At 43.4% G+C, this 16,431-nt stretch overlaps 1 protein-coding gene across 5 annotated transcripts in view; it reads left to right on the top strand.

Annotated features, from left to right (window-relative positions):
* The window catches only part of SYNRG (synergin gamma), a 132,583-nt gene extending 117,923 nt beyond the window's left edge, over positions 1-14,660 (top strand). For all 5 annotated transcript variants that reach the window (XM_033921945.1, XM_033921943.1, XM_033921940.1 and 2 more), the window contains one exon: positions 13,008-14,660. In XM_033921945.1, coding sequence (XP_033777836.1) covers positions 13,008-13,139 — 132 coding nt within the window. In that variant the 3' untranslated portion in view covers positions 13,140-14,660. The remainder of the gene's footprint in view (positions 1-13,007) is intronic.
* The last annotated feature ends 1,771 nt before the right edge of the window (positions 14,661-16,431 follow it).

Here is a 16,431-nt window from a genome sequence, read left to right as displayed (position 1 = left end):
AATGGCTATCTGCACGGGGCAGGAGCATAGGAAGATTGCTCCTGCCCTGAAAACCAGCTAGACCACCAGGTAAGGCCAGGATGCTGGGGGGAAGACAAAAATATGGGGGGGTTTTCACTCCTCTCCTCACAAAAAAAAAAATTGCGATTATGTGAAATCACGAGTAGGGAAACCGCGAATGGGGAGGTGGAAGTGTATAGAGATTTCTCCATAACCTGAATGCATATATGGAACTGGAAGCTTGTCCCATTAACACAGACTAGGTGACAAATGAGGAGTACTACTACCACTACTACACTGTTTACATATCCCTGTTGCTTAGGCCTTCCCACCCACACCTCGAATACTGTGTACAGTTCTGGTCGCCATATCTCAAAAAAGATATAGCGGAATTTTAAAAAAAGGTACAGAGAAGAGATGAAAATGATAAAAAGGATGGGACGAATTCCTTTCCCGTCACACTTTTAGAGTATGCTCTGGAGGATCCTCCTCCACTGCCATTCCACTGTTGGTCAATGTACCTCGGAGCTCTGTCCTGGAACCTCTTCTTTTCTCCATCTACTCTTCTTCCTTTGGCGCTCTATTTTCCTCTCATGGCTTCCGGTACCATCTCTATGCTGACGACTTGCAAATTTACCTCTCTATGCCCAAAATCTAAGGCAATCCAGGCCTGAGTCTCGACATACCTAACTGACATTGCTACATGAATGTCTCACCGCCATCTAAATTTAAACATGGCCAAGACTGAACTCCTTATCTTCCCTCCTAAACCTTCCTCTCCTCTATTTCAGTGGATAATGCTCTCATCCTCCCAGTCTCGTTGGCTCGCAACCTTGGGGTCATCTTTGACTCGTCTCTGTCCTTCTCTTCACATAACCAACAAACCACTGCAACTTGTCCTTTCTTTCTATACAACTGCTAAAATCCGGTGTTTCCTTTCTGAGCGTGCTGCCAAGACCATTATCCACACCCTCGTCACCTCTCGCCTGGAATACTGCAATGTGCTTCTCGCGGGTCTCCCGCTAACCCATCTCTACCCCCTTCAGTCTGTTCAGAATTCTGCTGTGTGCCTCATATTCCACTAGTGTCGTCATGCTCATTATCCCTCTCCTCAAGTCACTTCATTGGCTCCTTCTCCGCTTCCGCATACAAAGTCAAACTCCTCCTACAAGTGTATTCACTCCTCAATATCTCTCCTTTCCCTATACCCCCTCCCTGGGAACTCCATTTTTTGGGTAAGTCTCTCTTGTCTGTACTCAAATCCTGACTCGGCCCCATCTGCTTTGCTACACCATATTCCTGGAACAACCTGCCTGAGTCACTACACCAAAGTCCATCTCTTCTGGTATTCAAGTCCAGGCTCAAAGCTCAGTTTTTCAAAGCCGTATTTAGGTCCTAACCCTTCCAAGTTGTAATACACTATTTCCCTTCAAGAGCAGCATATATTGATTTGTCCTTTGTCCTATGTGTCTGTCATAATTAGATTGTAAGCTCTTATGAGCAGGGACCATCTCTTGTGTGTTTAATGTACAGTGCTGTGTGCATCTGGTAGTGCTATAGCAATAATAAATAGTAGTAGGTGTACACATGTAGGTACATCTCTATCCCTCGTGGGCTCACAATCTAAGTTTGCGGCAGTGGAGGGTTAGGTGACTTGCCCAGAGTCACAAGGAGCCGCAGTGGGACTTAAACCCATTTCCTGTGGATCTCAGTGCACTGCACTCAGGCCCTGGGGAGTATCTATTCTGTCCAGTGCCACAAATTCCAACTGTTCTCTGGTTTGTCTTCACAACTTGAACACTCTATGAAAGGATCACCATTCTTGTCACTTCATATGCCTATCAGTCATCTTGCCACTACCTCGCTCACTTTCAGAATGAGATTCCAGAAATTCCTTACTTATATGTGCCCAAAACTTCCTTCCTGACCACAGCCCATCTTCACCCATCCCCTGTTCTACCTTTTTACCTTTGTTGGAGTTATGTTGCTCCCATATAAGAAAACCAAATATAGTGGTAACAGAGAAAAAACACCAGAATGGCATTTATTATAGAGGGGTCCAGCATAATAGGATTAAAGACTCTCTAATAGGCTTGAATTGTTTTATACTTAGGTTTTTATGATTTATATACAACAAGTAATATAATCAAGTTTGCAGATGACACGAAACTATGCCGGACAGTTGGGTCACTAATGGACATTGAAGAACTCTAAAGAGATTTGAACCAGCTAGAGAAATGGGCGGAAAAGTGGCAGATGAAGTTTAATATAGAGAAATGCAAAGTGATGCACCTGGGAAGGAAAAACAAGGAACATGAATATAAAATGTTAGGTGTGACATTGGGCAAGAGCGAACAAGAAAGGGACCTGGGGATACTGAGTGACAGGACCCTGAAGCCGTCTGCGCAATGTGCATCGGCGGCGAAGAAGGCAAATAGGATGTTGGGCATGATAAAGAAGGGAATCACGAGTAGATCGGCAGATGTCATAATGCCGCTTTACAGAGCAATGGTCAGACCACACCTGGAGTACTGTGTCCAGCACTGGTCTCCCTACCTAAAGAAGGATGTGACCCTGCTGAAGAGAGTGCAGAGGCGAGCTACGAAGCTAGTATTAGGTATGGAAAATTTGAGCTACAAAGAACGCCTCAGGAAACTGGGCTTATTTACCCTTGAGAAGAGAAGACTGCGAGGGGATATGATAGAGAATTATAAGATAATAAAAGGATTCGACAAAATAGAGCAAGAAGCATCGTTATTCACATTGTCAAATGTGAATCAGACAAGAGGTCATGGATTGAAGTTGAGAGGCGACAGGTTCAGGACAAATATCAGGAAGTTCTGTTTCACGCAGCGAGTGGTGGACGCTTGGAATGCTCTCCCGGAGGAGGTTGTGACGGAGACCACCATTCTGGGTTTCAAGGGCAAGTTGGATGCACACCTTCTTGCAAATCACATTGATGGATACGGGTAAACAGGTCTTCATCGGGGAACACCTGGCTTGGCCTCCGCGTGGGCGGGTCACCGGACTGGATGGACCAAAAGGTCTGATTCGGTGAAGGCATTTCTTATGTTCTTATATGTTTCAAATAAATTAATTGTTCTCAAGGATGACGTGCAGTGTCCCTTCCCCACTTTTTTTTTTGCTTTTTGTAATGTTATACGTGGAGTTAGGTTTGTGTCTCTGTTGTGAAATTTATTATAGAGATGTCTCCCAAGCAGTTACTCTGTGAGTTGCACAGAGAGATCCTCAAGTATCAAGAAATACAGTCCAGGACTGTGGTGAGCCCTTAAAAGAGGGAATTGGAAAACAGTAGTGCTGACATTCTACCTCAACGTGTACTGAAACTCCAGTTTCTCTGGTTCCCTTTTAAGGGCTCGGCACGGTGAAAGCTAAGAAATTCGATCATGTAACACCTCTCCTTAAGAAAGTGCATGAATTAAGTCTGCTAACTCTAAAATCTCTTCTTTACAAAACTCCCGCCTTTATTCATAAATTATTGATTCCCTACACCTCAACAAGATTACTGAGGTCAAACGACCAACATCTATTAATATTTCCCTCACTCAAAATCATTAATACATGGTGGCAATTCATCTTTTCTGTCACAGCCCCCCATACATGGAATTCCCACCCTATTTATTTAAGGGAAGAACGTAATCTAGACAGATTTAAGAGCAAGTTAAAAAGCTTTCTTTTTAAAGATACATTTGATAGCTAGAAAGCCTGATTAGGAGCATCAATGGAATCTTATTTCATAACTTTTTTGAAGCACTTTGCTCTCTCCCCTCCTATTGTTTTTTTTCCCCATACGTGTCTTATTTACTATCAACAACTTGTATTTCTCTTCCCATCTTTTCCTTTTGTTTCAATATGTTTTGTTAGGTTAGTTCTAAGCGTTTGTTTTGTTTCCCCCTAAAAATTTGTAATTTTATTGATTTGTACATTGCTTAGAATTTTGAATAAGCTATTAATCAAATTTATAATAAACTTGTAAACTTTTAATACATTAACATTCATAGCTATACAGTATAGTACAATTGGGGACATTGTTGCATGAGCTCTCAAGATTGTTGTGGACTCCTGATTCAGGTGCATTCACCAAAACAAGGCCTGTGTCGAGGGAAAAGAAAGGGATTGGGACTTGTACACCGCCTTTTTGTATTTTTACAACCACACTCAAAGCGGTGTACATACAGGTACTTCAAGCATTTTCCCCATCTGTCTCAGGGGCTCAAAATCTATCTAATGGAAGATTAAGTGACTTGCCCTGAGTCACAAGGAGCATCATGGGCTTTGAACCCACAACCTCGGGGTGCTGAGGCTGTAGTTTTAACCACTGCGCCACACGGTCCATCTAGCCTAAGATTGAAACCTCCTCTCCACATTCCTCATTTTATTTTGTTTTGAGTGGAAATACTTTATACTTTTTTATAGATGTAAACAATGGCATTTGCGTGTGTACATGTGTGAATGGCAATTTCAGAATATTGCTCTCTACATGTGCAGATGCTGTGCAAGGTGTCTAAAGTAACCTAATTGACTTGGCTCACCTGCACAGGAACAACAATACATTTAGGTGTGATTTTAAACAAGCCTGCAAAATTTAAATGTCTGAGACAACTCTGCTGTGAAGTTTGGGTTTTTTTTTCTTTCCAATCTTTCCTAACACATGGGAAGTGACAGCTGGTGAGCTCTAAGTAGAGGGAATGGAAAGCTGGTAGGCGACATCTCACCGACATTGTAATGTGTTATTTTTGTGAAAAGATCAGTGAAGCCATCTACCAAGAAATTCTCCAAGTGTCGGAGATATACCTAGTTTCTTAAAATAATAGATTTGAATTTACCTCATGCTTTTTCAGTAATAGTTCAAGGCAAATTCAATTCAGATGCTGTATTTTGCTGTCCCCAGAGGGCTCACAATCTAAGTTTGGTACCTCCATCGATGGTTAAGTGACTTTCCCAAGGTCAAAAAGGAGTATCGGCAGGATTTAACCCTGGCTTCCCATTCTCAGCCTGCTTGATGTAACTATTAGGCTTCTCCACTCCCCTCCCTAAATCGTACATCTCTAGTACCTGTTTGTCTCTACTGCTATAGGCCCAGTGTGCAGAGTAGAGCTGGTTCACCCACATCCAAATTTTTGTTGCAAAAATCCTGGAAAGTTCCATATCTGTACTCTAAGGTATTATAGTAGCACAGTTTCTTAACCACCAACCCTTATACTCATTGCCCAATTATATTTGGATATATTTAAGTACAAAGTAAAATTACTGTTAAAAGCACTTATTTACTCTCTTCTCAGGGTCCTCTTGGAATTCAGTAGAAGACTCAATCCCCCTGTTTTCTGCTAAAATTCAAAGTCGGGGTATTTCTGTAGCCACCAGAGCACATTTGATTCTTTATTTATATTTTCAACAATTTACAAGAAAATTAACTTCTTGTTAGAGAAATACAGCATAAACATATGGAGGGGCATAATCGAAAGGGACGTTTAAGTCCGGTTACGTCCATCTCGCAAGTCATCCAAAGTTAAAAAGAGCCTAAAACACATTTTCGAAAGAGATGTCCATCTTTTTTTTACTTTCGAAAATTGTCTAATTATACGTCCTGCCGGTCTGATCGTCCAAGCCGCTAAATCGTCCAACTTTCTGTCCAAATCCAAAACGCCTAGAACAAGCCTGTTGGATGTGGGAGGGGTTTGCAAAGTGATGTACTGCACACCCAGACATGCCACCTAAATAGTGGGGTACCTTACAGGGCACTGCTGTGAACTTTACAAAAAGGATGCCATGGCTTCTCCTCACTACAGCTCCCTTATAGGTGACGGTGAGCCTCCCAAACCACCTCCAGAATCCCCTAGACCCACTTATCTACCACCCCAATAGCCCTTATGGCTGCAGGAGCCACTTATATGCCAGTACAAAAGGGTTTTGGGGGTGTATAGGGCAGTGCACATGTTTAAGTATCAATGCAGTGCTTACAGGGGCTTATGGGCATGGGTCCTCCTCTCTATGGGTCCCTAACCTTACTTAAGCTGCCTCTGGGCTGGCCGACTAGGCTTTCCTATGCCAGGCGGCCAGGTGATGATGGTCTGGAGGCTGAAATTTAAAGTTGTGAATAAAATTTTTATGGGGGTGGGGGGAGTTGGTGATCACTGGGGTAGTGTGTGGGGATCTGTGTTATGTGTTTGCAGTGCTTATCTGGTGAGTTTAGGTGGTTTTTTGTGACTTAAACCATGTTTTACATGGTCTAAGTCACAACGTCCAAGTTCCGTCAATTCTGGGCTGTATAACTTTCGGTTATACATGCTGTACGACAAAAGTCTAAGCCAGCCCAATTCCGCCCTTGACACGCCTCCCGAAACGCCCCGTTTAGCTTTGGACGTTGAGCGGCACTATAAAGGCCTAGGTCGTTTAGAAATACGTCCAAAACCCGTTTTTATTTTCGGCGCTTGGATGTTTTTGAGAAATGTTCGTCCAAGTACCGACTTAGGCCTGTTTTTGGACGTTTTTCTCTTTCGATTATGAGCCCCATATTATACATTCAAAAGAAAACGAAAGCAGTGGCATATCTGATTATCCTTCCTTAGACTACAAACAAGGGGGAGTTGGCTCAGAATTATAAGAAGCTTATTAAATAAGAAGAAAAGAAAATATAAAGAAAGGCTATAACGCAGTTAGCTTGCCATTCTAATTACACTGGGTCAAAACTTCAAGTCATCTTTTTCAACTCCAGAAAGGACTTTAGCTGGTCAGGAAGAAAAAATACATATTTAGCTTGTGCATACTTTACAATGCATTTACAGGGGTATGCCAACAGGAAAGAGGCTCCTAAAAGCAATTGTTTCCTGCCTTAAAGATAAGAACTATTTCTATCTTTCCTGTGTTGCAGTGGCGTACCAAGAGGGGGGGGGGGGCGGTCCACCCCGGGTGCACGGCTTTGGGGGGCCCACAGCCGGCCAGGTCCGGGTCCTCCTGCCCTTCCTATCCCCCGGCCCGCGCCGCTGCAATCATACCTCCCCCCACCAACAAGAAATCTTTCCGACGTCCCAGGCCAGCCAGGCAGTGATTGGCTGGCCCGGAACGTTCTCTCCGACGTCAGAATTGATGTTGGAAAGACTTCTTGTCAGGGGGGGGGAGAGGGGGAGGTAAGATTGAATCAGCCACCCAGTTTACCCATTTGCCCTCTGTCCACTGTGTTACCACAGAGTCTACTCAATATCTAATCATTTCCTTCTCATGTCCTTCCCAGTAACATAAACATTTCAAGGCAATTGGAAGGGGAGGGGGGTTGCCAAACACAATGCAAATGACCCCTCCCAGGACACGGTGAAGGAGCTTGCTCAAATAAGGCTGCTCCAGCACCCACTGGGACCTACAGAGCTGGCTCCCATGACCAGAAACGTAACGTCTGATGGCAGCTTCATTTAAACACTGAGGTCCTCCAACTTTCTGGATTGGGTCCAGATGTCCGTGAATCCTGGCGCTATTTCGGTTGCTGCAAATTTGTTTGGTAAGCTGGTCCTTGACCCAGCAAAAGTTCGAGCCAGATCTAATTCTCTTGTTTCAAGACCTGACTTGTCAAATCGGGCAGGCTTATAAGTGGCTCATTCATTACTATTAAGGAAGCATGAGTGGAATATAGACATTTTATTTGGGGAATATTTCTGCGTATTTTCTTTGCGATTGTGATTGTGCCCCTGTTTAATAACCTGCATTAATACAGGGCAGCAGCCAACATTCATTCATAGCCATTGAAAAAACCCCACAACCTTTTTAGGTGACTGGGGGGGGGGAGAGGGAAGGGGAATTTTCAGTACTTTGGGGAAGGCAGCAGCACAGTTCGCAGAAATAAAATTGCAACCACAAGTTAGCTGTGCGACCAATAATGTGAGATGCAGTTAGTGCAGGCGCGGACCGGGGGAAAGGAAGGGGAGAGGTGCTTTTTTCTTTTTCTTTTTTCCGCGGCAGGGAGGGCAGGATGTAGGCAGGCAAGCTGGCTGGCTTTAGCGCAGCAGGGAGGGAGGGAGATAGGTAGGCAGACAGGCTGGCTGGCTTTGGGGGTGGACAAAATCTGGAAGGCAATGGGAGACATACGGAGGCACTGGGGGCACCAAGGACACGGGAAGGAGGCACTGGGGGCACCAAGGACACGGGAAGGAGGCACTGGGGGCACCATGGACACGGGAAGGAGGCACTGGGGGCACTAAGGTCAGGGGAAAGGAATAGAATAGAAAGGGACAATTGTTGGACCTGAGTGCAGAAAGAAATGAAAGAAAGGATACACAGTCAATTAATAGATGTGACCATTTATTTTTTTTCATTAAAAGGGGACGTTACCTTTGACTTACTTTCTCTGCAGCAGAGTCGGCAGCCGCGCTGAGGTGCAGGAAGGTCCCGTGATGACTTGTCTGCCGGCTTTGCTCCGGAAGAAGTAAGTTACGTCGGAGGGGGTGGGCCCGGCAGACGCAGTCATTGCGGGACTTTGCCACAATTCCCTGCGTCTGCCGGAGCAGAGCCAGCAGACGAGTCATCGCGCGATCTTCCAGCATGCAGCTGCTGAGTCCGCTCCAGAGCAAGTACGTCGGAGTGGGGTGGACTGGCAGTCGGCAGCTACAGTCATCGTGGGACCTTGCTGCATGAAGGGAGAGAAAGGAGCAGGATTGCTGGAATGGAAGAGTGGTGAGGGGAAAAAAGGGGGCAGGGTGGTATGGAAGGGTGGTGCTGATAGAATTGATGTACAGAGAAAGGGGAGAGACATAAGGGGGAAGGATATTGGAGGGAAAGAAAGGGGGCAGATGCTGATTGAAGAGGGGTGGATGGTGAGAGAAAGGGCAGACATTGGATGGTAGTGGGGAGCCTATGCTGGATGGAAATGCAGATGGGAGAGATAAGGGAGCAAATGCAGGAAGGAAATGGGACGAGAGAAAGAGGGGAGCAGACACTGGATGGAAGTGGACAGAGAGAGGAGAAGGTACTAGATGGAAGGGTTGGAGAAAGAGGGTACATGATGGAAGGAGGGGGATAAATAAAAGGAGGGCACATGATGGGAAGAAAAGGATTGAGTTAGGGAACACCGGAGAGGTGAGGGAAAGAGGTGGCAAGCTTTAGGTAGACAGTAGAAAAGGACGTTGATGAGAAGATAGTAAGAACGTAATCTAGACAGATGCAGAAAATAAATTGAAAAGGAAAATGAGGGAAAAAAGGGAAAGGGATTGCAGAGGAAAGGCGTGGGAGAAGGAAGGAGAGGAGAGAGATACCAGACCAATGGGGGTGAAAGGAGAGATAGAAGGGGGAGGCATACAGTTTCTGGAAGGGGCATAGAGGAGAGAAGATGCCATATAGGGGAAGAGAGACCGCAGACAGTGGATGGAAGGAAGAGAGTTACAAGAAGATGAGGAAAGCAGAAACCACAGAAGACAAAGGTAGAAAAAAATTTTCTATTTATTTATTGCTTTAGGAGACATGTGTCACTGTTTCTGGGGTGCACTGTATGCAGAGTCCAGCTTCTTACTGGTTCAATTTTATCCCCCCTTTTACCAAACTGTGGAGCATTTTTTAGCGCCAGCCATGGTTGTAGCAGCTCTGATGCTCAGAATTCTATGAGCATCAGAGCTGTTACCACCGTGGCTAAAATCCACACTATAGTTTTGTAAAAGAGGGAGGGGTTAGTTTGTGATTACATATTCCATACTAGGCGAAGCTGTTTTCTGTGTTCTGTGTGTTTGAAAGACATGGTTTTTTGTTAGGCTTGACTGCAGGATTGATCTGTACTAGTCTGGCTTGTTTAGTTTTACAATGGGTGTATTGATGTTGTACTGCTCACTGCAGTATGTAAGATGCTGCCTTTTCCTAGGTACTCATGTGTGACATGTGGCTTGTTACTAAAAATCATGTTTTTCATACAGATGGGGGGGTGTCAAAAAAGATGGGCCTCGGGTGTCACATATGCTAGGTACGCCACTGCTGTGTTGTTTTTGAAACATCCATATATGCCCATATTTTTTGCCATAAAATAAAGATTTTGAAAATCTAAAGTACTGCTTCATAAATGAGTCCAAGTCCTGTTGGAAAACGAAGGAAATCAATAATGTAGCTCTCTTCACCACCTCAGAGATAGATTCTTCCAAAAAAAGCAAATATATTTTCCATATCAATTTGCGGAGCCTGTTTAATTTCACCCTCTCCTTCCTTAGACTCCTGGGGATTTTTTGTGAATGGTAGAAGATAATAAATTTTATTCAATGGAGGTATATGTTCAGAAGAATATTTCAAATTTCCACCACGTATGTTCTAAACATTTCATATGAGGAAATCTCAGGGGTTTTCAGGAAGTTTAAAATTCTTACATTTAACCGGCGATTAAAGTTCTCTATATTTTCTATTTTCCGTTGTAACATTGTCTTTTATTGCAATAGTTCTATAGGCTTGTAAAGGCTGGACTTCATTTTGTAATTTAGTTATGGAATTTTTTGTATCAATATTTGTCTGTTCAAAGACCTTTGTGAGGATATCCAACTTCTTCCCCAAAATCTTTACCTCTTCTGAAATCTTCCTGGTCGCTACGTCCACCCTCTGGAGTGTTTTCAAGATGACTCCTAAAGTGTCCTCTCTGTCAGGTAACAAGTTCCTAGAGCTGGTCAACACCGGCAGGGCTTCTCTGCCATGGATCCATCCTCCACGGAAGCGTCGGGGGCATATCCGGTCGCCGTGCTCTCATCCTCCAGTGCAGCTGCCTCTGCCGGACAGGGAGGCGGGACATCCGGTGCGGGCGAGAGCAAGATCTCATACCCGGCAGGATTGAGCGCCTCTGACTCTCACCCGCAGCGGGGCTTAACTCAAGGCAAGTGTCGCTAGACATTGCTCAATTGTAGGTTGGTTTGAGGGCGCCAAGGGTGTTGAGGAGGAAGGCACCCTCACGGTACCCTTTCTTTTAGTATGTGGCATATTTAGAACTAGTAGAAAAACTCCTCCAAACGAGACCAGATCTCAGCACACCTAGCACGGTGCCACCATCTTGGCCGACTCCCCACCAGAGCACATTTAATCATCATGGTATTTTTAAGGTGCTTCAGTTCAGACCCGATGATGGAGCTAGAGATTGACCCTACTACTGGGTTCCATCTTTATGCTTTTCTTCCAACAGCTGTACTGCTGCAATATTTAGTTAAAGCCAAATTAGGACCTCCTATAACAATCTGATTTGAAATTCATTTCTCAGGAGATTTTAGGGCACAATTTATTTATTTATTTTCCTTTTATTACAGAGTTTAAATGTAAAATTTTATATATACACAGATGACATTTCTATTTTAATCCCTCTAAATAATTTTACCACTGAAATTTTAAATCAGATATCTTCTATTATGACTCAGATAGAACAGTGGACAATTAATTTCAAACTGAAATTCAATACGGAAAAGACCAAACTTTTCTTGGCTAGTCCCAACGACAAAATAACAAACTCATTGCTTCATCTTAATGGTCATGACTACCCGATTATTAAATCTATCAAAATTCTGGGAGTCACACTAGACATTTAACACTAGCAGAACGCACAAACTTAGTGGTACAAAAATGCTTTTTTACATTGTGGAAATTAAGAACCATAAAAAAATATTTTGATCCTTTATTGTTCAGACTATTGGTATTGGTGCAGGCATTAGTTTTATCTATTGTAGACTATTGTAACATCATCTATTTAGGAGCACCCAAAAAAATTCTAAGGAAATTAAGGATAATTCAGAATACAGGTGTTCGATTGATTTTTGGTTTGAAAAAGAACAACCATATTAGTCCATACTATCGTTTACTTCATTGACTGCCTTTGGAGGCAAGAGTATTATTCAAATTTTCTTGTATCTGCTTTAAGCTAATATCGGGATTGTCTCCAGCTTACCTTTTTTTCTCATTTTGTGTTGCATAGACCATCAAGAGAAACTAGAAACTTCTGCTTATTTGCTTATCCAAAAATTAATGTATGTAGATATAAGACCTTCTTAGATAGGGCCCTAGCATTTCAAGCTGGTAGGCAACAATCTTGGTTAGGTAAATGCCAGCAAGCTATGTTATCCTATTGCAGTTTTCGGAAATTAATTAAGACCACTTTGTTCGATAAGTTTATTAATTAGTGAGTTTTATTATTGAAATTCTATTTTACAAATATTTGTATTTTTTACTGTTTTATTGTATTTCGCTGATTGTCCAGCTCGTTTTAGTGTAAACCGCCTAGAACTTTTGGTTATGGCCGTATAAAAGAATAAAGTTATTATTAGTTATTATTTTAAAGTGTTTTTATTTGATGACTGTTAAGTCCAGGAGCTTCAGGTACACTTCATACAGAGACAATATGCAACATTACTCTGAAAGCCCGTGTGAATTTGGAGAATGAGATGGGTTTTTGTTTTAAAAGGAAAGGGGTACAAAAAAACAAACAAGAAACTTGAAGTCGGACCTATGTAACACAGAAGCTAGTATTTGGAAGAGGAAATCTCATCTCTTTTGACTGAACTGTATAAGGAAAGCCAGTTCATAGCAGATCATTGTAAGCAAATTGGGCTTATTAAAGTTGTCTGCCCTATTGACCTCACAGCCAGTTTTGTTTCAGAACAATGGTAAATGTGCATTCTTCAGAAAGTTATTCCATGGCAGAGTTTCTACATGGTTTGAACAATAGGTGAGAACCAAGGAAGCCAGGATTCAAATCCCATAGCTGCCACTGACATTCCTTATAACTCTCCAGGTAGCCCTCTGGGGCAGGGAGATTCATGCTGTATCTGTACATACTCGTAACTAGGCCAATTTTGAATTTGGAAGGTTGAATAACCAAATCTAAAATCCATATCCATGAACTTATACAGTGGGTTCTTTAAACTTGACTGGCTGTGGAGGTCACTAGGCAAGTTTGCAAACCCCGAGACCACACAGATCACTTCTTCAGATGTGAATAGATTTGTGATGATGTATGAAGCTCACATTTTTTTCTTTCTTTATATTTTTAAACACAGGCATTCAATTCAGAAACTGATAATTTCAAGTTGTCTTATGGTGGTCACCAGTACCACGCAAGCTGTGCTAACTTCTGGATCAACTGTGTGGAGCCCAAGCCCCCAGGCCTCATTTTGCCTGACTTGCTGTAAAATGGTACAAGGGGCCAGGATGATAGAAGATGGTTTGCTAGTGACGATGCGGGACAATGTTTTCTTACAGCTGTAATGTCACTCAAGTGGACACACCGATGCTAAAAGGACCCCAAACACTCCCATAATTTAGAGTCAACATTTCAATGAAGGGATGTGGAGAATCAGTCCTATGGTTACTGCTCTGCTGCTTTCAAATTCTGGGACAGGCTCCCAGTTTTAGGGCAATTGCTACTGGGAAGACTACCATCAACCAGTTGAGTAGCACTGGAAGGGAGCACTAATGGTTCAGCCTTTTAGCAAAACAGCTTCTTAATTATATTTAATATGGCTTCTTTGGGAGAACCATTTTAGGCTAAAGGTTAGCAGATATAAGAATACTTGATAAAGAGTTGAATAGATGTGGCTAGAAACTGTATGTTGAGCAGGGCTCTAACCCTTCTCATGGAAACAAAGGCTTCATGCAAGTAACTGCCCCACTGCAATACATATGTAATATGTCATTGAGATTTGAAGAAATGTCTTTTTTTTTTTCCTTCTTCCTTGGTTCCTAGTTTATTTAATCCAACCATTATAGAGACATTCCTTGACCAGGTGTCACAGGCTGCTAGCAATGTGATGTGAACCCAGAATCTGGCCATCAGGGGTCATTGTTGAACAATAACAGGGACCACTTTCACTAGATGCCTGGGGAGTGATTCCTGACCTAGAAATCAAGCTCAGGTTCTCCACATAGCAGTGCATAACACTGCCATCAAACTGTTGGCCTAGCTGCAAAATGTTTTGACGAGTACCTCTATTCCACCCTTCCAGATGCCAAGGTTCAGGTAAGGCAGCCCTGCTGTCCTGTAACTTATGACTGACTGGAGACAAAAATAATGGCTAGAGTTGATTCCTAGGAGTACAATAAAGACACAATTTAGTCGGATGGAAGGCCTCTGTTCAGTCTGCAGAGGCATCTTCGGTCCATTTCTGCTTGTGCTTTCTCCAACATGTTACTGGCTAATAGAAGATCTAGATTCTGACCAAAGGATATTTTCCTGTTTATTATGAAAGGGACTTATTTTATGTAAATGCCTGTTTTATTTGGATTAGGGTGACTTATGTTGCTATCGTGTAGTTAATCTATTTCATGATTCGGTGATTTATTGCTTGCTTTCACAATTGCCCTGACCCAGAAAAAGAAAACATCCTTTTATTATCTATTTTGACTTCAGAAAATCAGTTGTTGATGCAGGAAAGGCTCGTTTTCTGATATGCTGAAAAGTAGGCTACAGTTTCTAGTGGATTGTGATGGACATTTTAAGATCAGAGGCTCTGCACCACCCCTTCCCACCCAGATTTGTTATGCGGATGGATCTTCTGTGGGTTATGGGAGATGCACAGTTGGTGGTAATAAAATTGTTTTATAATCAACTAGTGTTTAAGCCCGTTACATTAACGGGTGCTCGAATATATGTCTGTCTTTCTTTCTGTGTCTCTCCCTGCCCCTGTATCTTCCTTTCTTTCTCTCGCCCTCCCGCTGTCTTTCTTTCTATCTCTCTCCCTCCTGCTGTCTGTCTTTCTGTCTGTCTGTCTCTCTCCCTGGCCCCCTTTGTCTGTCTCTCTGTCTGTCTGTGTCTCTATCTCTGGCCCCCTGTCTGTCTGTCTTTCGTTCTCGTGTACTGCCTGCCTATATTTCTGTCTCTCTCCCTGGCCTCCTTTGTCTGTCTGTCTGTCTTTCTTTCTGTGTCTCTCCCTGCCTCTGTTTCTTTCTTCCTTTCTTTCTGTCTCTCTCCCTCCCGCTGTCTTTCTTTCTATCTTTCTCCCTCCTGCTGTCTGTCTTTCTGTCTGTCTGTCTCTCTCCCTGGCCCCCTTTGTCTGTCTCTCTGTCTGTCTGTGTCTCTATCTCTGGCCCCCTGTCTGTCTGTCTTTCGTTCTCGTGTACTGCCTGCCTATATTTCTGTCTCTCTCCCTGGCCCTCTTTGTCTGTCTGTCTTTCTTTCTGTGTCTCTCCCTGCCTCTGTTTCTTTCTTCCTTTCTTTCTGTCTCTCTCCCTCCCGCTGTCTTTCTATCTATCTCTCTCCCTCCTGCTGTCTGTCTGTCTCTCTCCCTGGCCCCCTTTGTCTGTCTCTGTCTGTCTGTGTCTCTATCTCTGGCCCCCTGTCTGTCTGTCTTTCGTTCTCGTGTACTGCCTGCCTATATTTCTGTCTCTCTCCATGGCCCCCTTCCCTGTGCAGTAGGATAGCAGCATTTCTCTAACTCAAAGCTGCCGCCGCAGCTCCTCTCATGATCCGCGCCTGCGTCGGAAGCCTTCTCTCTGACGTGACGTCGGGGAGGCTTCCGATGCATGTGCAGCTTGTGAGAGGAGCTGCCGTGATGGCAACGGACTGAAGAATAACTTCAGTAAGGGAGTCAGCCAAACCGCGGGTCATGGCCAGACCTGGAGGACCTGTAAGGTGGGAGTCGCCGCTGTAGTTGCCGCCTCCATGGTTAAGGTGCCTCCGCATGCACAGTAGAAGGAGCCAGTGTACCACCGCTGGCTCCTTCTACTGCGCATGTCTGACACAGAAGCACACATCATGGTGGCAGGGATCACGGTGTTGTAAGTGCGCATGCGCGCTCAGGGTTTTATTATAGAGGATTACAGCAGGCCTTGGTCAAATGCGGCACACTTAGTAACCTGCTATTCTCCCTTGATAGAGGAATGTGATAGTAAAATCTAGCTTGGTTTGATGACTTTAAAAAAATAAAAAAGGCCCTCTGGCTTTTGGTATTGTTTGCAGAATAGCAAAGTGTTGTGGGTTGTCATGGATCAGTGCATTTGCACAAACAGGGAAGTCTGGCTTCTCTTGCGTCAAATGTCCCCTTCTTCAGAATGACTCAGCGCTTCCTGAATCTTCCCCATTGCTATTGTGCAGGTTGTCGAAAGCGTCTGTGTCCTTGGAAACTGTTACCAGGGAAACAGTGTTTTCTGCATAGGGCTTTGTATGAGGTTCCTATCCTTGCTTAATCAAGTACAGGTGGAGAGTCCCAACCACTTAGTATTTCCATTCTCTTTGCAGATGGCATTTTTCTGAACGTAATCTGCACTTGGCTAGAAAAATGACTGGCCATATGATTACTTTTTTTTTTAAGTGTGCTGTTACGTATTTGCATGTATCTGTATAAATATATAGCTTATTTTTGTGTCATTGTAGTGTATTTATTTTAAATTGGAGCTTTGTGTATATCTTGATTTCTCTTCAGAACTAATTTCAACATTGATAAGTGGGATACTTCAGAAAGAGAGACTTTTATTATTATTATTTTG

This window comes from Geotrypetes seraphini, chromosome 15, assembly GCF_902459505.1.
Source record: "Geotrypetes seraphini chromosome 15, aGeoSer1.1, whole genome shotgun sequence".
In the NCBI taxonomy this organism is placed as follows: domain Eukaryota; kingdom Metazoa; phylum Chordata; class Amphibia; order Gymnophiona; family Dermophiidae; genus Geotrypetes; species Geotrypetes seraphini.
The sequence above is the reverse complement of the archived record's forward strand: the minus strand, read 5'-3'. Positions and strand labels throughout refer to the sequence as shown.